Raw genomic sequence first — 25,324 nt, forward strand, 5'->3', positions numbered from 1 at the left:
TATTTTTAAAATAACATTTAATGAATACAAACTTACAAAAGTAGTCATCCCTTAACATGGGGAGAGCATACAAAAATAAAAGGTCTATGAGCTTAAAGCTTTTCCTAGAATACAGTGCAGCTTAGTCTAACTTTTTTATGCAAAACAGTTTGGATTTGTTAAAAGCTGTACAGTTCACTATTTCCATCTACTCCAAACTCATTCTTTCCAACCCAATGTAAACTAGAGGAGTCAGCTGTGTTAGGATAATCAAGTTGGTTTGGTGGTTTGGGGAGGAAGGATTTGGAGAGGAACAAGAGGAGGAAATTGGCTTCCCTGGTCCATTGTGAGGCTTGGAGCCCTTATGGTTGAGGCCAAGGGTCAGGCTTGGCACTGTAAAACACCAAAACCACTGGAGGTGTTCTTCAACTTCTGGCTTCATGGATGGCTTTTCTTAACTACACAGGCAGAACATTTTTACTAGGTTATAAAAATAGAGTTTTACTCTAGGTAGGCTTGGTTTTACCTCAGTGTGGCATTTCAATTTTATTGACAAACTATGGCCCAGTAAAAGCTCTTTACCAAAAAGCATGGCTAACCCCAGAGGCTTTCTTTACATCAACCTGGATAGTATTTAATTTTGAAGCAACCATTCTCTAGAAAAAGAGCAGCCTTCAACTCTGGAACACTTACATGGCTGTTTTGCACAAAATGGAGTAGATGAGTAGCAACATTTTCTGTCTTTTCCCTTGATGCTCTAGGGTCAGCATCACACACCACAGGTCTGCTCACAGTTTTCCAGGATTTTCGTAACCTTGCTTAGGTGGGTCATGGATAAATGAATGAAGCATGTGTTCTGTGTACCTTCTCAGTGTACATGAACTGATATGAAAGACAAAATCTATGAAAGGTATGATGAAACCAGTGCCTTCATCCAATGCAAATGATATGGACAAGGTTAATTTAGAAATAATTTGGCAATATATATTAAATGATATTAAAAGTTCCTTAATTTTGTAATCTCAATTCTTGCCAAGTATTCTAGTGAAATAATTTTAAAAATGGAAAAGAGTTATAAGTGCTAAGATATTCTCTGAAATGTTATTTGTTTTAGTAAAAAACAGATATAACCTACATGTTTAGTATAATGGTTGAATAAATGCCCATTTGATGTAATATAATTCAGCCACTAATAATATACATATATCATGTAAGTCAGAGAATAAAACCACTGATACATTAAGTGAAAAAGGAAGGATGTAAAATTGAATATAGATGGAACTATTTTCAAAAAGTTTTATAGAGAAATATCCTAGATGGTGGGTGATGTTTTAATATACTTTAATCATTTTGCATCATGTAGATATGATAAGTTGAAAAAAAAAAAGAAAAAATAGATGGCCTTTATAAGGCAGGCAGAAAAAATGTCAATCTCAAAGCCTTTTGTTTATTTCGGTTTGTGGAAAGAGGGCACATGAGGCTCCTTTCAGCTCCATGCATGAGCCAAGAAGGCCAATCCTACTGAAGGTCATCTTGGAAATGGCACTATCATTAGAGATGGAGGAAACCATCCTGCATTCCAGCAAAGATTTGAGAATGAACCAAGTCTCATATTGCAGCTACTGTTCATACCTCTCTAACCCTAAGATTTTAAATAATTCTCTTTCATCTATGCATTGGTCAAATATATACTTTCATTATTCATTTAATTTCACTGCTTAAAATTATAGTAAGCCTTGATATAGTAAGCCACTTTTTAATACTAGAAATCCATTTCATAGATGATTAGTATTGAACAATATTTGGAATATTCTATTCACCAAGCATACCATAATACCTAAATCATGCAATCCTAGTATAGTGCAACTTTACAAAATTCATTTAGCTTGCTATCTAAAATTCTGTTTTTTTTTTTTCTTTCAACTTTTTGTGCAAGGGCTTTTATCAACCCTTCCTTGCTTATTGTATATTGAGAAAATCCAAGCGGATATCTCTCAATTTTAACTCAGTGTACACCTTTCCCTACACCTATTCCTTTTAGAGAAAGGATCTTATGACAAGAATAATAGATTTGCATATATCCAACCCATGGTTACTTCCAATCAGTTGTGATATTTTTGTGGTGTTATAAAATAGTTCTCCACAGTACAGATCCATGTTGGCAAAAGCAAAATCAAAGAGTACATTAACTACAGAATTCACTATGGCAATGCTTATGATCACCTTCACTTACAAAGAACAGTAAGAAAAATTCTCATGTCTTTTACTTCATTTGGTCCTCCTTCTCAGATGTATCTCAGTACTGTTTCTTTTTCTTTGCATTCAGCTCTTGAACCAGAAAAGGAAGTTGCATGTATTTCCCCTGGATTTTGCAAGACATTAGGTCATGCATGTTGCCCAAAGCAAAAAAAACTTTTTTTTTTTTTTTTTTTTTTTTTTTTTTTTTGCAAAAAAACTTTTTAGTGTGAAACCACAAAGCTAACTGTGACCTTAGCCCCGCTGCCTCCGGGAAGAAGAGAGGCAGGGACCTCCATAGATTCATCACTAACCTGAGATTAAATGGCAATCTATTCCTGTCAATTTCTAAAAGTCAGGCAGCAGTTCCTTCTCTGTTAACAAACTTTAAGCCATAGTGGGAGAAAAATTCTTTCTTAGCTGTGTGCATTACGTAGTCTCCTCTAAATATACAATACTATAATTGAGAGTCCAGGTGAATTGAGCTTTGCTTTAAATATTGTCCATCTGATGTTGGTTTTGAGTTCCTCTCCCAGCCCTGGCGGATTCGTGTAAGGGTCTTGTCTATACATGGCAGGATGAGGATAAACTTGATCACCAGCACGGTGCAGGGAATGATGAGCGCTATCACATAGGCTGAAGGAAGATACCATATGAGACTTGCAGGACTGAGGAATCTCTTTCCGCCGTACACCAAGGTGTGGGCTGTGCACAAGATCAGGGTCAAGTAACCCAGTTTGGACTATATAAGCAAGAAAAAATACATATAAAAAAAGAAAAAATACATATATATTAACACTATATTTATAACTTAAAGTGAAACACTCTAAGCCAATGAAGAATATTTATTACCAACCACAAACCTTTGACATCTGTACCATTTAGAACACTCTTCTAAGTACTGGAGAAAGCATTAACCCTCCTTTGGGATGACAAATATTTCATTAAAAAAAGATTGTGCTTACAAATGATATGGTGGTTTTATACTTTTAAAAAAATTATTCTTGAAGTAGAGTTGGCATACAATGTTGTATTAGGTTCAGGTGTCCAACAGCTTGATTCAACAATACTATACATTTTGTATGCTCACCATGATAAGCATAGGTACCAGATATCACCATACAACATTATTACAATATTATTGACTATATTCCCTCTGCTGTACTTTTAATTCCCAGGATGGGTGACATAGGTGAAGGGGATTAAGTGGTGGTTTTATCTTAACTTGGCTGGATGGGAAAGTTTGCTAAGAGTAAACTCTTTTGAGTTAGAATAAATAATATACTTTGGCTTCTTCCCCAATGGAAAACTCTTTCCTTGATCAACTTTTCTGGAGGCCAAAGGTGAATAAGACACAATATGTCCTCAAGAAGCACCACATTAGGTTGTGTTACTGACTAAAAGCAGATGCTAGATTATTTCTATCACAATAAAGAACAATTAGAAAACTTTACTTTTGTTTATGTGTTTTTTTGGCCTAAATTCTAAAGCTCAACATTTATTTCTGTCTTAATGCCTTGACTAAAGGTGTTAACATGAGAAAATGTTGACTGTATTTGTTCTTGGGGAAAAACTGCAAGACTTCTGAAATTTGAATAGTTTTATAAAATTCAAATCTAATTTCAGTTACTAAAGGTCTTTTCTCTTATACTGGTTCACAATGAGCATACATCAGAATAATCTGGAAGGCTTGTTAAAACACATTGTTGGGCCACACTTCCAGAGTTTCTGATTCATTAGGTCTGGGTGGAGCCTGGGGATTTGTGTCTCTAATAAGATCCCAGGTGATACTGGGGTTCTAGGGACACATTTTGAATACTATTAGTTCATAAGAATAGTAACTAAATGCCTTTAGAGACATGTCTGGTGGTTGATATGTGGGAAAAAAACAATTTTCCCTGTTACAGATTGGCCTTGAGCCTGGTATAACAGTCTAACATAGCTTGCTTTGATGGTTTTAAACTTGAGTTTAATACATGCCTTTTTGTATCAATATATCTGTATTCTAAGGCTGATTTTTCAGAAGTAGAAATTTTGTCTCTGGGTTTCTCTTCACCTTGTGCTTAGCACAACCCTATGCACAAAGTCTATTAGTCGTTGGTACTTTTCACTAGCTACTCTTACCTGTGGCCCTGGGAGTAGGCAGTGATCTGGGCAAGTGATGCCCAGTTAGGAAACAAAACTATTATGCTAGGCCTTTTGGTGCTAGAGTTTAGCATTTTCTCCCTTGAACTTGGTTCACTTGCTATTTTTGTGACATTGCTAGGGAAGTGAAGGAGCAAAATGAAAATCTATGCATGGTATGAGAGAAAAATGAAAATATTTGTTAAGCTGGACTTGTGCAATATAAAGGAGATTAAGTCTTGAAGCCCTTACCTGTACAAATCGGAACTCTCTCCAGTTGACCATATTGCTAACTGATGGCAAAGATGTGATTCCCAGGAGTACAAACAGGAAAAACCCAAGGATTCCCAAAGCTACGTAGGAATCACTAAGCCAGGCAGTAGAAGTGCTAAATAGATCTTGTGTCTTGGCTGTTGCCTAAGAAAAATTATAAGTAATTTTAAAAAATTACGTTTTTTTACAAACTGCCCAAACCTCTAAGGGAACTGAAAAATACGTCTGCATGGTATATTTGCTTAAGATAAATTGTATGTATTTCTTAATAATCACTTGAAAATAACTGAAGAGAAAAATATACTTGGAAGTGATATTTCTTGGTAGGAAAAGTAATTGGTTCTGCTGGGACTTTATTATAATAGTTGACTCCAGGAGTTGTGTAGAAAGTTTTAATTGACCCCATAAATTTGAAAACAAAGTAAGCATTTACTTAAACCTTCTTTACTATATGGCTTTTTGTTCCCCAAGCAAAACTTGATGTTCTCAAATGATTATACCAAGGTTTCTCTTTTTCTGCCTTACATGCTGATTATTCACACACACGAAGCTTGGGTTCTTTCATGTTTATTTGTGTTGTAATATAGCATCAAGTCTGTCACACCACAGATTGAGAAAAATCAGGTCCTTAAAATGGGACTCTTACCCAAGAACTTCCCATGTATTTGTCAGGGAAATAATGTAGAGAAATCCACAGAAGTACCATCAATAAGTTATTGACTCATAAACTTTGAGAATGCAGTAAGATTGATCAAAACCAATTATTTCCAAACTAGAATGGATGGATAGCACCTCCTCTGGGACTGCTTTCAGACTCTCTAAGCTGATTCTCTCTGAATTTTTGACTATGCAGAAAATAGTATTTGACATTTGCCCAGAATTGTTCAGTTTTCTAGTTTTTGAGGATGGCTCTCCTTGAGTCAAACATTAATGAAGTTATAAGCACCCTTTGTGAATTTGTTTACCTTCCTGTGACACAGGTTTGAACAGCCCCCTTATTTATAAGATGGTTGGTTTTGACTCCCATGTATAAAAATAGAAGTTTGAAAACACATTGGTTTACATTTATTGACTGTACCCCTCCACAAGGAATTCGAGTAGGTGTTATTAAGTTTCCTGAGCCCCCAAATCTGTCAGTTTGCCAGTATTCCAGTGAGTCTTGTAAATCTAAATTTCATTCTCAATAGTTGTACAAGATCTCAACTGAATTCATTAAAAAACCAAAACCAAAACCAAATCAACAACAAAAGAAAACAACCAAAACCAGACAGCAGCTCTAGTTACTTTAAAAAATAAAGATGTGGCGATCCCCGGGTGGCTCAGCGGTTTAGCACCTGCCTTCGGCCCAGGGCATGGTCCTGGAGTCCTGGGATCGAGTCCCGCATTGGGCTCCCTGCATGGAGCCTGCTTCTCCCTTTGCCTGTGTCTCTGCCCCTCTCTCTCTGTGTCTCTCATGAATGAATAAATAAAATCTTTAAAAAAACAATAAAAAAATAAAAAATAAAGATGCTTAGAAAGTGATTTTTCTATAATTGTAAAGTGTAATATGATGTAGCAAGATTTCTCTTTGAGTTAAGGAACTGGAGAATATAAATGAGTAGAGATTTACCTGGGTAATGGTTCTGTTTTTCAGTGTCCATCGTACATAATAACGGATAGGAATCACAAGTGTGTAGAGGACATGGAGGAAGGCAAATCCCAGAGCTACCAAGCCAAGCTGCTTTCTGCAAAGCATCCAGTGGTCAAGCCAGTCTGGGAATCGGCGGTATTTTGTACCTCGGTACAGTTGCAGAATGGCAGCAATAACACCAGGGAGGTAAACCAAGGCAAGCAGTGTAAGTGCTGCTATCGGAAAGATACGATTTGGAATGGAAATAGCCAAGCGAAATGTGATATCTTTCTTGCTATTAACATAAGGGTAGATTATATCTCTTATAACACAGTAGAAGAAGAAGAAGACACATAGAATAGCAGACAAATAGAAGGGGAACTTCCACATTGGAAATAGTTGCAGGGGGTAGTTTTCAATTTCTTTGGCTGCCATGAGAGATCCTTGATCCAGTGGAGTAAGCCCAAGAGTACGAACAATATCCATCACTCTTTGCTTGGCATGGCTATCATTTCCGCAGACAAACACCTGGGTGAAGAATAATTAATTAATAAATAATTAAATAATACTTATTTTTTGTTAATAGTTACCTTGAAAGTCTATATAAGCACTGTGCAGAACAAGGGCATGCTTTTCAAACAAGGATGGTAGACACAACATGTTTTAAACTTGCACAGGTGTGCTGGATATTTAAGCACTAAGGTTTAAGTTGAGGGTGTTTTTAAGTAGATTGACCTGATATAATAGGACCTGGTTCTCCACAGGGTGAAGGGTTTGATTTTTCTTCTGTATTTGTGGGTGCTACATCATCTATGGATTACCTTAATCACAGTGAATAAATGGAACCAGTTTCATACAGTGTAATGGGAATGGAAAGGATATCCATCAACAATTTAACTGTGTTATTTTTTAGTACTTACACAAGGCCTCTGGAGCCTGACCCCACTGGGTTCCATCAATCTAAAAGTTGAGGGTGCTGACAGTGGGCATAAACCACAACAATCGACTGTTTTACTTAGTTAAACCCAAGAAAATTATACATGGCATGTATTAGCAAACTGACATGTAGTGTGTATTTTATTTTGGAATTCTATGTTGGCGTCTTTGAGGTAAGTGCCCATTACAACATTCACTTTTTAAAGATTGAGTGTAACTTAATCCTTTAATTTTACCTGCCGACTTGCATCCAGTGTTCCAGACTGGAGAGCCCAGGCTGAGATGGTGTTAAATGCTTTTACTATGTGGGCTCCTGGCACCAAATGAGCAAGGTACTCTGCATTAGATTCTGGATACTGATTGATTTTGAGGTTGTTGCTGATGTCAACCAGTATTTTTCCTTTGAGCACCTCAGTTAGTTCCTTGAGAAAATCATAATGTTCTCTGTGGACTGCTATGATTATGATATCCGATTTCTGGGCTGCTTCTGAATAGCTGAAGATCTCTGCACCATGGGGCAGCAGACTGGACTTCTGGGGGTTTCTACTTCCAAAAACAATAGAATAATTACACTGGAGCATTTTAAATGCTAGTGATCTTCCAAAATCTCCAGTTCCAAAAATGCATACAGTCTCTTGCTTTTCTGAAGAATATATAATAGAAGGAAATGCATCTGTAGAAGTTTTTTCCATAACTGAAAGATAATAACAGAAATGGGAAACAAATATGAAAGCTCAACATGGAACAACTATTGTCATATATATTCTCATATGTGTCTTATTGAACAAAATCACTGGTCAAAAACTTCTTTTGTTGTATAGAGATGCAATGAAAAACCAGGACACTTATTGGCAGATGCTTTAAACTTATATGGACATGTGTTGCAATGATACTGTGTTTGTCCAATACTTAACAGTTAGAAGAGTTCTCAGAGCAAAATCTAACAAAGAATTCACTAGTAAGGAAATTGTAGAGCAATTTACTTATATTTCATGATACAGAAAATCCTAAATAAGACATTAGCAAACAGAATCCAGCAGACTGTTAAGAGAAAATGTACATTGATCAAATGCAGATTATTTTAGGAGTGTAAAGATGAATTCTGTAAATTCAATATTAGAAAAATCTACTAATATAGCTTACCATATTTAGAAGACTTAAGGAGAAAAACACAGTCATATTTATGGATGCTGAATGGGCATGTGTTAAAATTTGACATTTATTTTTGACTTATAGTTAAAAAGGAACAGATAGGTATTTCCTTAACATACAAAGTATCTTTCTCAACCTAAACTCTAGTATCTAACTTAAAAAATAATTACCAAGAAAAATTATTAGAAACACTCCCTGAAAAGTCATTAGTCAAACAACCATGTCTGCTTTAACCACTTTAGTTAGTATTGTTTGGAAATTCTAGCTAACATAACTGACCAGAGAAATTCCAACTATAAAAACTCAAAGGGAGTTGTGAGTGATGAAACCAGTTTCTCAAAACTGGAAAAAGTCAACTGAAAAGGTACCATACATATAGAGTCAACCCAACATCTTGTTTAGGAACCCAATTAATATCAATATTTTTCATATATTAAAAAATTGGTTTGAAGATTTAATAGAAGAAAGGGCCCTACTTAAAGCTGCAACAAAATAGAGAAAATATTTAGGAATAAACTTAACAAGATAACAAGACAGATACATGATCTACATGAAGAGAAATATAAAATTCTACCCAGAGAAGATTTATGTAAATGGAAAGGTACAGCATGTTCCTGGATGGGCAGGCTCAGTTTTATGCAAATACCAATTTTCCTGAATTTAATCTCTAAATTCTGAACAAGAAAGTACTGAATAGGGGCTAGTTCTATTAAATATTAAATATTTAATATCTAAATATTATAAAGCTAAAATAATGAGGTAATATGGTGTTATCACAGGAATAGAAAATGTTTAGTGAAATAGAGTAAAAAATATAGAAACTGACCTAAGCACATATGATAAAGATGTCATCTCAAGTCAGTGAGAAAAAGGTTGATTATTCAGTAGCAAATATTGATTGGGACAACTAAATAGCCAATTGGAAGAAAAGGTTGAATCTATACCTCATACTCCTGGTACAAGGAAAATTTGAAATATATTAACGATTTAAATTATCTATCTATCTACCTACCTACTTTAAGTAGAACTACAATAAAAGTAGAAGGAACCATGCAGAATTCTTTTATAACTTGAAAAGCCTCTTTCCTATATCACAGATCCCTGAAACCATGAAAGAATAAAGGGCTAAATAAAAATACAAAGTATGTCTCTCAACCTAAATGTAGTATCTAACTTAAAAGTAAAAATTGTCATTTATATTACATAAAAAATGTGATTTCGTAAAAAACAAATACCTGCAAAGCAGAAACCACTGTAAGCAAAGTCAGAAGATCAACAAACTAAAAAATATTTGTAATTCCTACAGATAAAAAAAGATTGCCCATTAGAAAATTGGACAAAGAATATAACTTTCATCCTAAGGTGATGCAACAATAGTAAAAAAAATCTTAATCATATCCAAAATAAAAGAAATGCAAGATAAAATTAAATAGAAATACTGTTATAAAGCATGTGAGTTACTTTTTTAAAGTTTTTGAAATTTAAATTAAAAACAATCCAAGTAAATGTTTTCAAAGTTCCTATGGTCCAATAGAATAATCTAGGTTGTCCTGAAGTATATTATTTTTTCTTTCAGTAATGAATTTTTCTCAAAAACTTTATTTTAAATAACATTTATTATTTACTTTAAATTTTTCTTTCTTTTCTTTTCTTTCTTTCTTTCTTTCTTTCTTTCTTTCTTTCTTTCTTTCTTTCTTTCTCTTTTCTTTCTTCTTTCTTCTTTCTTCTTTCTTTTTCTTTCTTGTCTCTTTTGTTCAGTAATGTATCCGCAGTGTTAACAAGAGCACTGACTATGACAGACTAGGCACTTGAAAAAATTTGTTGAATATTAAAAAGGTGGAATGTAGGTGTTGGAAATAACTGTTTGCTTCGTGTGCCAGGCACAGTGTGGGCACATAATGAAGAGGAAGTTGAATGATTAAAGTGTAGCCCCTAGGAAGAATAAAGGAGAAAAGAAGTTGGGAGGGTGTTGTGAAGACATCGCTTCTTTCACCCAAATGGTTTTAAAGTAATCCTCAGTGAATTTGCTGTGGAATTTTAAACTAGATGTAGTCACTATTCAATTCTTTTTTTTTTTAAAGATTTTATTTATTTATTCATGAGAGAGAGAGAAAGAGAGAGAGAGAGAGAGAGAGAGAGAACGACTGAGGGAAAAGCAGGCTCCATGCAGGGAGCCTGAAGTAGGACTCAATCCCAGGGCCCCAGGATCACACCCTGGGCTGAAGGCAGACGCTTAACCGCTGAGCCACCCAGGTGTCCCACTATTCAATTCTTCCATGGTGGATTTCATGCCGACTGTAGAGCAGATGAAGCTGACACCTTTTTAATGGGATTTCAGAAATTTGCCCTTTCCTTCATAGACTATGGAAAACACCCATATTCTTACCTGAGTTTATGCAAAGATGTGTCCCTGTATCACAAGCAGATCATTTAGAGCTTTCAAGTATTCAGAAGTCATGGAAGAAATGAACAAGAAATACAAGACTTTCCTGCACTTCCACAGGAACTCTTTGAATAATTGAATTAATCACCACAACTAACTCACTTTTAAAACTAGCTGGTGAGTGATATCTTGAACTATGTCAGAGAAAGGCATGAGCACATGTGGAGAAGCACCTGATGATGATACGTGGCCTTTCATATGGAAACATAGCTGAGCTGTTGAGAAATTCTTAGTAGCATCTGCAAACACAAACCAGTTTAGCAATTTATATTATATTGGCTGCTAATCGGTTAACACCTTCTTGTTATAACTTAAATCTCTCAAACTGGTGAATGAAGCCTTGATTATTGTGAATGTGTTCAAAGAATGTCAGTTGGCAAGCTATCCCCTCACCTTTTATTGAATCTTTTTTTCCCTCCTATGTTATTTTTCTCTCTCATAATCAGATGAACATTTGCAAGCAAAATACAGATTTGATAAAGTTACCAGTGTCCTGTAATGAGATGGATGATATCTTTATTGACATATTCTCACTTGGATCATTTTAATTAATTCAAAGAGAGTGATTCCAGACTATTTTGACAATTTGGCAACTACCTTAATTTATTCTAACCTGTCATAAACTTTTTTTTAAACGGAGATATCAACTAAAGAGCTCTTTTTTTGGGGGGGGGGTACAGCTCTTACTAGCACTATCAGCTTGAGTAAATTACTCAAACTCTTGGTGTCTCAGTTTCATCATCTTTCAAATGAGAGATTGATAGTACCTACTTTGGCGACTGTGAGAATTAGATGAAATAATGTTTGTTTTGTTTTGTTTCTTAGAGAGAGAGGGAGAGAGAATAGAGAAAGAGAAAAGGGGGAGAGGAGAGAATCCCAGGCAGGATCCATGTCCAACACAGAGCCCCATGTGGAGCTCGATCTTACAACTCTGAGGTCATACATGACCTGACCTGAAATCAAGTCAATCACTTAACTGAGCCACCCAGTTGCTCCATGGATTAATGTATCTTAAAACAGTTCTTGAGACATAGTAAGTACTCAGTAAATTGGCTATCATTAATAGATTATTCAAGTATCTAGTGATTTTCTAATTTTCCAGTCTATTAATTACCTAATTAATATAACCTTTATACAAATTCTATAAATTAAGGGTTAATTGTGCTTCTATAACTGATTATTGGAAATATTTAAAATTTATCTGAAATAGTATTCAATAATTCTTAAGAAATTTCTGCTTTCCCCACTTACTGCTTACAAATAAAATCTTATATGAAACGGCTTTAGAACATACAAGTTTATCAAAACACAGATGTATAAACAGCTCAAGAGTGAATTTCTCTCATTTGTAATTCTTACTCATTTTAATATTTCCTTCTTAAAATGCAGGTTGGCAATCCAGTGTAAACACACTTGGACTGTTACCAACCATTGAAATTATTTTTACTTTCTTAAATTTTCAGAGTTATCACTGGACAAACTGGAGATACAAAGACAGTAGGAAGAGGAAGATATAAAATAAAATATCACTTACTTAAAAAAGAAATACAGTCATTCCATTGGGCAATTAATTACTCCTTATCAAGTTATAGAAGTTCTAACGTTGATAATTGTGTTGACCATCTTGAGCTCCTCCTCTCCACATCCTCCTGGTTTTACTTCCAGTTACTGGGCAGTAATGGAGCTCTGCTGAACTCCCTCTGCCCAACAAAAAGACTTGCTTCAGGGACCCACATCTTGTATCTCTTGATTCTTGTCCCAAGGCTTCTCTGATACCTTTTTCTGCTTAACTTTCACACATGTATGACCCATGGGGCCAGCATTGACCAATGGGGGATGGGACTCCAAGGATAAATGCTTACCCTTTCATCTTCTGGCACTCAGTTCTGACACATTTTATAAGGCTCCTCAGAAAGTCCCAGTGAATTTAGCACAACTCCTCTGTAGTAGTGGCCTACTTAATGTTTTTTCCCACGATCTTTCTCACGTTCCTGATTTATGCTTCTTGCCCTCACTCCTGCTCCTTGGAATCACTTCCCTGGTAAACTATCTGCATGCAAACCTTTGTCACAGGCTCTACTTGCAAATCAACCCAGGATAATACAACTTTTCGATAATTTATTTTTCTGGAAAAAGAAAAAGGTTTCCATAACTGGGATGATGGAATAACATGTGAAAAATAAAAAGTTAGTAATTCTTTGGAAGAATTTCACCCTGAACTCTTGGAAAAAATTCTAATAAAAGGAGTTCATAAAAATGAGATGTATGCATAATCTAAACCACAAGGGAGATCAAGTTGAGGGTATGTTTTACAGTAAGTACTATGTAAAAAAGGAAGTTATGCCTATTTCTGACTATTTATAACTCAAAATTGCTCCCATGTGTAAACATGGATTAATGGAGGTAGTAAGATTTCTTATGCAACGACTTAAAAAAAGTTTCATAATCCTAGTTTACTCTTAGATGTAGGAGGAAGGAATAAAGAAAATAAGAAAGGTGGTATACAGGTAGCAGAGTTATTAAGGGGAAGAAGGATTAAGATAGTTAAAACATAGCATGGTGATTTCTTTTTCCTTCTGCTTTTTACAAATCTCAGTTCTGTGTAACAGAAAACACAACAAGAATACCCCCTAGATTGGAAAAGCTCCAGGACTGATTTTTGTCTCCTATGGAAGCATCTCCCACAGAGGCTCCTGGAGACCAGGGCCAAGACAGGTAAAGTGATCCTACTGGGTATTCATATAGATTAAGAGATTGGTAATCAATAGTGCAGATGCAAAGGTGTTGAAGATGACTTTGAAGCCATGGTAGCAGCTGCCAGAGAATCATGTGTGCGTGTCTCTGTGTGTATGGCATTAGATGGGGAACCAGGTGTGGCTCATGTAGAGTCTTGCCTGTCGTCTCCCTTGGTCTGCAGATTCCCACCCCAGGCTTGGGGAACCTGAGGTGGCATTCTTTGGGATATTCCAACTAGATGTCCCATAAGGATCCTAGGGTTTGTCTGGCTTTTGCATTTTACTTCTATCACCCCCCCAGAGGTCAGAGATTAGGGAGGCCCTGGCTATTTCCAATTTAAGAGGATTCTAGCATATTAAAAACATGGAAATGTCCAAACGAGATAACAAAAATTGCATTTTTAAAATGTTTACACTTAACAAATCAATGCTATTAATGATAGAATAATTTTATTTGAAATGGTTATAGACTCACAGGAAGTCCTAAAGCTAGTACAAGAGGTTCCTGTGCATCCTTCATTTGCTCTACTGGCTACACTGTACATAGCAATAGTGCAGTATCAAAACTGGGATATTGACATTGGTGTAATGTGTGCATATGTCATTTTATCCCATAGGTAATTCATGGATCCACTGAGGTTAATCAGGATACAGAGCTATTCCAGCACTACCCTGTGATTGTTGTACTTGCCCTCTTCCCTGCGCTCCTAACCCTTGGAAACCATGCATCTGTTCTTTAAATCTCTAATTTTGTCATTTTTGAAATGTTTTATAAATGAAATCACACCAAATGTGATCTTTTCATAATGGCTTTTTTTCCCATTTCACATAATGCCCTTGAGGTCTATCCACTTTGGTATGTGTATCAGTAAGTTCCTTTTTATTGTTCAGTAGTGGTCCACTGTACGGACTTCATTTGCTTATTTTTGATCTATAGGCCATTTGGTGAAAAGTCATCTCACCTTATACCATCTTCCAGTCAGATTTTTATGTTTTAGCTGTTGAATTTTTATATATTCTAGATATGAATTATTTGTCAGATATGTGGTCTTCAAATATTTCATCCCACTCTGTGGCTTGTTTTGTCATCATCCTAGCAGGGTTATTGATATAGCAGAAGTTTTAAATTTTGATTAAATTTAATATATTGCTTTTTTTCTTTTATGGATTGTGCTTTTCATGTCATATATAGGAATTCCTCACTTAAACTTTGGTCCTGAATATTTTCTCCTCAAAGCTTGATAGTTTTATATTTCACATTTAAATCCATTATCCATTTTGAGTTAATTTTTATATAAAGTCTGAGGTTTAAGCCAAGTTTATTTACTTTTTTTGCCTATGAATATCTAATTGCTTCCCTACCTGTTGTTTAAAAGGCCATCCTTCTTTCATTGAATTGCTTTTGTACCTTTGTCAAAAATCAGTTGCCTGCACATGTGTGGCTCTATTTCTGGCCTCTCTATTCTGTTCTATTGATCTATGCATCTGCTTTCTGCCGATTCTAAGTAGCTTTGATGCCTTAAAATTAGGTAGACTGATTCTTCCCACTTTATTTTTTTTTTAATTTTCAGAATTGTTTCAGATATTCTAGTTGCTTTGCCTTTCAATGTAAGTTTTAGGATAATCTTGTCCATAGCTATAAACAATTGTATATTTTAACTGCTTATACTCCAACAAATCACTGATTTTGGCATATTCTAAAAATACAACACAACCTATTTTGTTTATTTAGGAGATAATTACAGTTTGTATAACGATATTAATTCATGTTAAAGCATAATAGCAATGTATGGTTATCTGATAAATAGATACAAATCTAAAGTTGTATAATGGACTTCCTTTCATCCTAAGCAGTATATTTCTGCATAGCTGTCATTTGGAAAATACATCAAAATAAAAATTTAAAGTCCCTTGTGTATCAGCAGCCAAAGGCTAACTGACTTTTCCCCCTTCTTTTTGCCCTGGAAGAGATCCTATTCCTTATTCCTCTTAGTGAGAACAGGAATCAACAATCCAACCAGGCCACTTCTAAAAGGTGGGGAATTTTTTGCCTTTCTTTCAGAAAATGGGTGATTTGATTCCCCTAATGTTTTCACAGAGTGAAGAGGAAAATATGTGAATACTTATGAATATAAGATCATTTGCAAAAATGGGAAGAGGAAAGAAAATCTTCCCCTTCTCTCTCAGGTGCAGATAGACCTGAAAGGAAAAATTAACCTTCATGAATCTTCTTATATCTTGTATCCTGAGAAATTTATAGAAAATACAAATTAAGGTAAATTCTTTTATATAAAGATTTAATCTTAGTTATACACAATATTATATTTGTTTTTTGGCTTACCCAATTTTGCATATTTATACAAACTAAAAATGCAAAAAATATTTCTTTAAAAGGTTTGGAAGTAATCATGAGAAGGACTATAAAGACAAAACTATCATCACAACACACAAATTTGGGTAATAGAAATCGTGTGCTGGGAATCATAAAGAAGTATGAGTGACAAAAAAAAAGGACCCATTTAGAGAATTTGGTTTGGATGGGAATGCAGGAAGAGGAGGCCATGATGGTGGTACAGACAGATGTCTTCCTGGCACTCTTTCTAGACTTTTATTCGACCATCAAAGCAACTTCTTAGAATCACTAAGGTTTATAAAATGCAAATACCACCACAAAGGATTATACTAGAAACCAGGGGTTCTCAACCCTGGTGCATATTATAATTGCACAAATAACTTTTCATAAAATACAGATGACCAAACTCTTGGAGAGTCAATCAACAAGTCTAGGGTAGAGCCTGGGCAATTTTTTTTTTTTCTCCAAAAAAAGCTCCCCGAGATGATCCTACTGTTGAGCCAAGATTGTGAACCAGTGCCTGTTAGCTTTCAGCTAACGGCCTGCTACAGTGGTTTTCTTCACACATTAAAATCAGCTAGGTAGATATTAAATGCTAGGACACCCCCCTCCTGAGATTCTGAATCAGTTGGTCTGAGAAAGAGCCCAGACATCTGTATTTTATCTTATTTATTTATTTATTCATTCATTCATTCATTCATTCATTCATTCGAAACACAGAGAAAGAAGCAGAGACATAGGCAGAGGGAGAAGAGGACTTAGGGAACCACTCAACTGCTGAGCCACCCAGGCATCCCCAGACATCTGTATTTTAACAAGCAAACAAAGAAAACAAACATACAAACAACAACAACAAAACCCAACCCAAACAAGCAATCAATTCTAAAGAGCACCCAGGACTAAGAACCACTACAAATGAAAAAAGATAAGGGTGTCTTTTTTGGAGAGGGATGGTGGGGAAGAAAAAGGCAGAGAGAAAGCACGGTGTTGATGAGGTTGTCAGGGGTTGCAGGAACATTTCACCTCCTTTACAACAACTTTTTCCACGAAATAGTCATTGGCTGAATCTGAGAGGCTAGAATTCCTATTTTTATGAAAACCAGAGGCAAGAATGAGTGTGCAAGACCCACAAGGAAGAGAATCAAAAGAGCCAGACTCAGGGCTTGGTGTCAGACTGCGGGTAGGCTTTGTCAAGGAAACCTTGACAAGTTGTTCTCCATGAGCCACAAAGTTCGTCGGATCAAATCCTCCCACAGATCTAACAGAGTACTCCTGAATATTAACTCTCACATTGTGCCATTCACTACCTCATTTATCATTTGGATAAAATAATTATTAAAGATATTCCCCTTTTCCCACTTAAGAATTCAGCTTTGAATTCTGAAACGATTGGTTCATCGAAGAGTATGAATTCTTTGGCAGGTAGTATCCCCACAGGACGCATACAGTTCCACTGATGTTGTACCACACAAATCCAGTGATCTGGCTTAGCCCCTTCCAGGGAGTTAGAACACAAATAACACTTTTAAACTCTGTAAGATGTGACATGATTTGTCATTTTAATTTGATGCCTGGAAACAGGGATTTTTTTTTTTTAGTCCTTCCTTCTGTTTTATTTTTCCTTCTGAATTTCAATCCGAAAGCACTACATGACTTGACAACATATTTGTAATGAGCTGAAGCCCATCAATCAAATATTTCCTTTTATCACAAGGCATAGGGGCAGGAGGGAGTTCTGCAACAGTGACAGGCTTTTTGTGCTTAGAGCATTTGTTTTAATATATCCCAGGGAGAAATGGAAAGCAAAAACTATTTTAAAAAATTTAAAACCTTCCACTAACACGTGAACCCATCCAATTTTTTCACTGAAGTATTTCTGTATTTAGTGAGATCAAGGTTCTTCAGGGAAAGCAAGCATATTTACATTTAAACCCATATCCTTTTCTGACAGGTATATATTATTGCAGCAAAATCAGAAGACTTTGGCTTAAAAAGACCTCTGATTGCAGTTTATGAAAAATGTAACGTCTAGAATCAATGGATTATTTTACTAATTATTTTTCTTGACATTCAGTCTTCAGTGTCTATATGTTATTTGAAAATATAATTAAAGTATATTTCTTATTTTAGCCTCTGTGGTTAGAAGTATCTCTGTTAGTAACAGCCACTGACTAACATATCTAGCATTTAACACATTTAATCTAAATAAGGAAACCACTGCCGGTTGGTTGCTGAAAAACTGATAAATTATTGCAATTGTTTTGTAAGAAAATGTTATTTATGTCATAGCACCCAAGTTTACTGGTGATTCGTTTTTATGCTAGCTAATAGAATAATACAAAAAGAAACAATAGTCTTAACTTTTATGGTTTGATCAAGTCCTAACTAAATCTAACCTTCACATTAATGTTCTAGAGGAATATATACCTCCTCAGAAATTGCTAATAAGTAGAACTAGCTATGGCCTGTGCTATAACCAAATGATTGTTAGTAACATTTCACTACTAACCAATGAATTACCAAAACAGCAAGGAGATGCAGATCTCTGTTACCTATTTTAATTGTACTTTAAAAGAAAAAGGATTTACTTTTAAGTTCTTTGTGAAATTCTAGTTCATTCAAAAATCTTTTTAATGCATGTTTTCTCATTTAGATCTCAGCTTCATCTGTCAAGATAGATGAAGATTGTGTTATGATTCCCTGGCCAAGAATTTTATCATGTAGGTTCATTATCTACTGACTAGGCTGGTTAGTTCATTTGATTAAAGCCTGGGGCTCATGACCACAAGGTCAGGAATTCAGTCTTGTCTGAGTTAATTTGCCTTGACCTCTATTTATCTTCTAAATGCTGAACAACTTCTTACGAATCTGTAATTCACCAAAGATTCAGCATCAGGACAGAACCTGGGCTGCCACCACCAGAAAAACAACTGTATCTCACGGATTAGGTGGCATTTTGCTTATACACGCTACATGAGCATTTGTTTACTGAATAATTTGGGGATTGCAACAACCCACTTAGTATTTAGTGTTAATGGATTTTGCTTTTTCTAGGATTACTGTGGTCAGAGATGTTTAGCAAGAGATTTGATCATTTCTATTTTTTTTTTGTATTGAAGACTTTATTGATTTATTTGAGAGAGTAAGAGAGAGAGAGAGCATGCAAGAGAGACCACCAGCGGGTGGTGAAGGGCAGAGGGAAAAGGGAGAACAACAGACTCCCTGCTGAGCAGGGAGCCCTACTTGGGACTTGATTCCAGGACCTAGAGATCATGACCTGAGTCAAAGGCAATGCGTAACAGACTGAGCCACCCAGGCACCCTGATCATTTCAATTTTGAATGAAAATTTTTCGTTTTGTTTTGTTTTGTTTTGTTTTGTTTTGTTTCAGTAAGCTTTCTATTAATAGTCATTTATCTTCATATTGAGACCACTAAATTATCTGAATATTGATAATTGCTAAATTAGTTTTGGGGTAGAGGAATTTTGATGTGAATCTGATCCTACTCTGAAGTCTTTGCTGATGAAACGCCATTCTGCTTCATGTTACCTATGTTCTTACCATTTTTTAGAACCCTCCTGGGGGTGGGGCACCTGGGTGGCTCAGTTCATTGAATGTCCAACTCTTGGTTTCTACTTGGGTCATGATCTCAGGGTTATGAGATCGAGCTGGTCCCTCCCCTCCTTAGACTCTGTGCTCAGCGTGAGTCCCCTTGAGATTCTCTCACTCTCCTTCCGCTCCACCTCCTGCTCTTCAGCACACATGTTTTCTCTCTCTCAAATAAATAAATAAATCTTAAAAAAAAAAAAAAAAGAAAGAAAGAAAAGAAAAGAAAAAAGAAATCTCCTGGGGGTGATTTACAGATTCTTGGGAAAATAGTCTCCTTCATCTTTTGGGTATCATTTTCTTCTTTCTAAGCTGGCTCTCAGAGGCAAGGAATCCCCAGTGGCCACTGGGCCTCTAATGTTTGCCAAAACTGATGAGCTTGAGCTTGAGGGCAAGACCTGGCCTTGCAGCTGCTCCATGTCTTACCCCAGTGAACAAAGTGCTCTTGAAACTAACTCCTTCCCCCTTCTTTGTGTTAGCCTGTGATAGACAAGTTTGAGAGAGGTCCTGGTTGATAAATATTTTTTAATGAGATGCTCCCTATTTTAAATTCCTTGGTTTTCAACCTCAGCTCATTTCAATGGTATGGCTAGAGCTGGCCTACCAGATGAGGGCTTGAAATCAGCCATGGTGAGATTTTTCACCCCATGAAAACCAGCAAATGCTAGCAGTTGGTGCTATCAGCACCTCACCAGCTATTTCTCTTCCACTCATCCCTTCTCCTAAAGAATGGCATGTGATCACGGAAATGGGAAAATAATTTGGCTGATAGGGTGAAACACTTTTCCAGTCCTACCTGCAATTTAGGCCTAAATCTCTTTCCCTAGGGGCCTCCCTTCTCAGAGGGCCCCTACACTCTAATGCAAATGGGGTCTGTGTGGCTCCCTCTTGACCAGGAAAGGGCCTACATACTCTCTGCCCCAAACATGGAATTAACACACTGCTGCCTATAAATCTGATACTTTTAGACTCTTGCTTCCCTCAGGGAGATAGAGGTGGGGGCCTCTTGCTGTATCACTCTCCCCAAACGTATATCTTTCCATTTTCCAGGTATGCCTCAAGAATGCACAATTGGGGACTGCAGTCTGGGAAAACCAGAGGCAACTGGCACCTTTCATTATTAACTAAGCCAAACCATTTGCCAATCTATGAACTGTTTTCTCCCCAACATCCTTTCCTTTTCTATGAAGAAATAATGGGGAACATAATTTTTCTGTATAAGTATGATTTGCTGTAACTTAATTCTTTTGAACTGTTCACTAAGCTTCATATCTCATGCCATGCTTTCAGGTATTAAGGAAGGTCTAATGTGCTTTACTTAAGTTAAACTAATTAAAACCTTTAAAAATTCAATATTCCAATTTTCATGACCTCAGTTAAATGCCTTAATCGTATTGTATCACTCTTTAAAATGAATTAGACTCCAAAGTATTATAGTTACAATTTTTTTTTTTATGAAACTTACCTGGTATAGTAACAACCTAATAAGGTTACTAAAATTAAGGTTAATGAGAAAAAATGCCAAGGTTCCTGCAATTTCCTCCTTCTTAAAAAAAACATAATAATTTCCACTATTTATTTTATATGCACCATACAGTGCAAAGCAAGCTTATGCTTCTCCTGGATTGGCAAGCAGTTGAAATCTGGACACTTCAGCCTTAGGTTGTACAGTGTAGGGGGCACCTCTGCTCATGTCCTGCTACCTCCATAAGAGTTCACACCTTCCAAAAATAAAAATCAGTTTATCAATGTCTTGGTAGGGCTTCATGTTTTCAATTAAGTTTTTGAACAGATTCTCAGTGCTAGGCACTGTGCTGTGCTCCAGTCTTGGGGAGGATGGAGACACATCATCAAACTGCTCTAACCTGCTGTGTAAGGACCCAAGCATAGGAATGTGCACAGCAGACCCCACATTAGAGAATGGGCACTAATTTAGAAAAAGTGGAAACAGAACAAGGAGTATACTAAAGTCTGCACGAAATTGCTTCAGCCATTGTTTAATTTGTGTTCAAAGCTGTTTCCACACCCTGTAAAAAGAGCAGGCATAGATGAACCACAAAGAATCAGTGTGGACCATTAATTGCCCCTCATCTTCCCAGCACTGGTGCCATTGCCACTGAAGACCTGATTGGAGCTTTCTGCTCTGTTCTTAATGCCATTTTTTCCTTTAAGTATTTGGATCTGAGACAGAAGAGACTCCCTAGTTTGCATTCTAATAACCTTCTATGAGGTGTGATATATAGTTGTATTGCTACCTTTTTGGTTTCTTTTTTTTTTTTTTTTCAAAATGATAGTTCCTAACTTTTCAAAATTACCCTTCACACACATTTTTTTTCCTTTTAAGATGAAAAGTGGGCTTTACTTCAGCCTGACATTAGGATTGCTCATACAATCTACATTTAAAAAAAACCATATTTCTCTCAAAACAAGTCTTCTGAAATATTTGACTGTCAAAGTACAATGTAGTAAGAACTCTCCCACATGGTATCATAAACTCTTCTGGGGCATTGTGGAGAAGGATTTGGATCAAGATGTCAACATCCTGCCTAGTTAGAGTGGAAACACTTCCTCTAGTAGAATAGTACATTCTTTTTGTAGTGATACATTTCTGAAAGATGATCTTCAAACAGTACAAGCATTCTTTGTTCTCTTTTTCTTAATGATTTTGGAAGAACAAATTGTTTATGTATATAGGCCAAATATGTTTTCTGATCATGCATTGTTTTAAGCATTAATTATCCTTTGGTTACCTTCTTGGCTTTGTTCCTTCCAGGACTAATTTCTTCTCAACAATAGAACAAGTGTTAATTAAAATCATTTTGGAAATGTCCTACAAGTCATTCAAAATATCCTGAACAGGTTTAATACATCATGCGGAACTGTTCAGAAAGTCTTCATCATTAACTAATGAATGATTTTCTTTGGACTTACAAAGAACAGAATCAAATAGGTGACTTCAGAGTTCTTGTCTTTGTAAATCTTATTTCTGTTATTTCTGGAGTAACTACAACTTCAAAAGAATCCTCTCACCCAGAAAACTACATTATTCATAGTCTGCATAGAATCTTACAGTAAGAATTATAGGTAGATGTGGGGATAGGCACTTAGCAAATGACCTCCTTCTTGGAGGACAACCCAGAGGACACTAGCTATAAGAAACCCTAGCAAGTCTTTAAGTTTGAAGGGTTATTAGGCACATACCTTTGTCAGTAGCTTTGTGGCCTTCTTAAGATTTTTAAAAGGAAATGATTTTTTAAATACCAGTTGACAAAAAGATCCAAATGACTTATAAAGCGAACAAGACGATGAGGATCATGAAACACTAGATTGCATTTCTGAGGGTGATTACAGAATCAGCTACCTGGGAGATTTTAAAAGGAGAATGAGGGCAGCCCCGGTGGTACAGTGGTTTGGCGCTGCCTGCAGCCTGGGGTGTGATCCTGGAGACCTGGAGACCTGGGATCCAGTCCCACGTCGGGCTCCCTGCATGGAGCCTACTTCTCCCTCTCCGACTCTGCCTGTGTCTCTGCCTCTCTGTGTCTATGAATAAATAAATAAAATCTTAAAAAAAATGAAAGGAGAATGAAAATAAAATAAATAAAAAAGAAAAAACTAAAAAAAAATAAAAAGAGAATTTATGTCCTTTTAATAATGGCATTAACAGTGGTAGAGTAAGTAGGGGCAGTCCTTCAGGAGACAGGGAAGAGCAGAGTGACTGCCCAGGATTGCTTCGATTTTGAAATTCTGTGACATCTGAATCCATTTTTTTTTAAACTGTTCAGAAGTAGGCTCAAGGCCCAGGGTTTTCAATTTATTAACGGGCATATAAAAATGTATCTGGTTACTTCTAACAACAGTTAGCAAGTGTAATCAAGGCAAAAGTCTAGAAATTATTCTCAGGTTAGGGGTCAGGTCTTGTACACATTGGTTTCTGAAACCTGAAGCTTCTATGTGAACTTCAGCAGAACCATAAATGTTGCCAGTGGAGAAAGTGCTATGACCCAATTTCTCTGTACACATGTACCATTTACTTTACAACCGCAAAGCCTGATAAATAGAGGAAAGCTTCATCCTGTTTTCTGAGTTGGCAATGTTTGCCATGCAGATAGAATACATGCAGGTGGAATTTCATTCCGTGCTAAATCATAGCATTCTGAAAAACTCGAGGCCTTGCAAAAGGCCGTATCTCAAAAAGTTACTGCTTCAAATAAATGTGCCATTTTATAAAATTACACCTACTGGATCAGAAAAAAATGTCCTTTCATGTGAGTGACATTTATATGACTGCCATTTATAGGGAATAGGACATTCTCACATAGCATGGCTGAAGAATGCTTTTGAAAGCTGAGAGTATTCTCTGAATGATAAACGTGGTAGAAGTCTAAGACACTTGTGTGGGAAGAGATGCCCCACAACCGAGTAGCAGCCCTATGAAAATGAAAATTGGCTTATTATGAAGAAAGTAATTGCTTGGTTATATTTATTGCATGAATGAGACTTTCAATGTATTCCAAACCAGCAAGCATCTTTAGTAATGGATTTTCACTTTGTTACAGGGTTGGACTGTGAGGATCATCTGGTCCAATAGCCTTTTATTTTACATACATGGAAACAGAGGCTAAGGTGGTGAGCTGCTAGTTGGAACTAGGAATAGGATTCTCCAACTTCCCTCCCCTATCTTCCATCCAATTCACTTTCATTACACCAGTCATCTTTTTAAAAAAGTCCCTAAATTATTGGGTAGCCCCAGTGGCCCAGTGGTTTAGCACCACCTTGGGCCCAGGGCGTGATCCTGGAGTCCTGGGATCGAGTCCCACGTCGGCTCCCTGCATGGAGCCTGCTTCTCCCTCTGCCTGTCTCTGCCTCTCTCTCTCTCTCTCTCTGTCATGAATAAATAAATAAAATCTTAAAAAAAAAAAGTCCCTAAATTATCTGGAGCGAAAAACTACCATCTAGCTGCCTCTGGACAAACAGGGAAACCAGGCTATATTCGTTCTTCACAATAAATCACATTTCAAACTGTCTCTGGAAAAGCGATCGCTAAATTACAGAAGGACGTGGAAATCAAGGTCAAGGACGGAAGCGGTGGCAGCTCTGAGGACAAACCTCGGCTCCTGGGGAGGGTCTGGGGCTGCGGAGATGGCCGAAGCTACGTTCTTCCAGGCTCCCTTCTCCGGGAGCGCCGCAAGACGGCTCTGACCCCGAGGTAAGGTACGGAGAGGAGGGCACACCCTAGCGCTCCCCCCGGGGTGTCTCCGCACTCTCGCACTCTCGGGCGGCGATGAGCAGGGAGCCCCGGGGAGCTAGACGCCCGCGGACGCCCCCTCCTGGAGGGGCGCGGGGGCGCGGGGGCGCGGGGGCGCGGGGGCGCGGCGAGGGCTCCTGCGGGCGCCTGCCGCCTGGTGCCGGCTGGCGCGGAGTCGGGTCCTGGACGCAGGGGCCCCAGGCGGGTCGAAGCGGAGCGGGGAGCGGGGCTGGTGGCGCAAGGTACGAGGCGACGGCCGGCGACCGGACCCACCTGCTGAGAAGTGCTCGGGCGCGGCGGCCGCGGTCCAGCGCAGCTGCGGCGGGGCGCGGGCCGGCTGGGCGAGGGCTGCGGGTGGCGCCTCTCGCGGGTATAAGAGGCCGGGGGGAGCCGAGGGAGGGCCGCTGGGTTTCGCAACCTGAGCGGTGAGGAAAGCGCTTCCAGGAAGGGTTCAAACTGGGAATCCCGGGCAACTGGAAGAACCAGAACTTCCGGCGCTCGGCGGCTGCCGTCGCGGCAGATACTGCCCAGGGATCCGCCTCCCGGGTTTTCACGGGTTTTCACGGGTTTTCCCCAGAGCCCTTGGAATCTGTGCGTTCCAGGCAGATGGAAGCTTAGCGAGGCTGAGCAGGTC

General features: G+C 37.5%; 1 protein-coding gene across 4 annotated transcripts; it reads right to left on the minus strand.

The window, feature by feature from the left end:
• Positions 1–25,135, minus strand: STEAP4 (STEAP4 metalloreductase). 4 transcript variants are annotated; one of them, XM_055307544.1, is made up of 6 exons: positions 24,964–25,135; positions 9,934–10,115; positions 7,393–7,850; positions 6,221–6,748; positions 4,591–4,755; positions 1–2,956 (listed from the first exon to the last, which is right to left on the minus strand). In XM_055307544.1, the coding sequence occupies exons 3-6, from the start codon at positions 7,846–7,848 to the stop codon at positions 2,672–2,674; spliced, it is 1,434 nt and encodes a 477-aa protein (XP_055163519.1). In that variant the 5' UTR covers positions 7,849–7,850; positions 9,934–10,115; positions 24,964–25,135; the 3' UTR covers positions 1–2,671. The 4 variants fall into 4 exon arrangements, with proteins under 4 accessions (XP_055163519.1, XP_055163516.1, XP_055163517.1 ...); XM_055307541.1 differs by lacking the exon at positions 9,934–10,115 and adding an exon at positions 22,807–22,985; XM_055307542.1 differs by lacking the exon at positions 9,934–10,115.
• Positions 25,136–25,324: the final 189 nt, after the last annotated feature.

This window comes from Nyctereutes procyonoides, unplaced genomic scaffold (genome assembly GCF_905146905.1).
Source record: "Nyctereutes procyonoides isolate TBG_1078 unplaced genomic scaffold, NYPRO_anot_genome, whole genome shotgun sequence".
In the NCBI taxonomy this organism is placed as follows: domain Eukaryota; kingdom Metazoa; phylum Chordata; class Mammalia; order Carnivora; family Canidae; genus Nyctereutes; species Nyctereutes procyonoides.

Coding starts and splice junctions, on each gene's coding strand:
- STEAP4 (XM_055307542.1), bottom strand. CDS start 7,848: ATGGAAAAAACTTCTACAGATGCATTTCCTTCTATTATATATTCTTCA. Junction 6,749..7,392: donor CACTGGATGCAAGTCGGCAG/GTAAAATTAAAG, acceptor TTCTTCACCCAG/GTGTTTGTCTGCGGAAATGA. Junction 4,756..6,220: donor AAAACAGAACCATTACCCAG/GTAAATCTCTAC, acceptor AATTTTTCTTAG/GCAACAGCCAAGACACAAGA.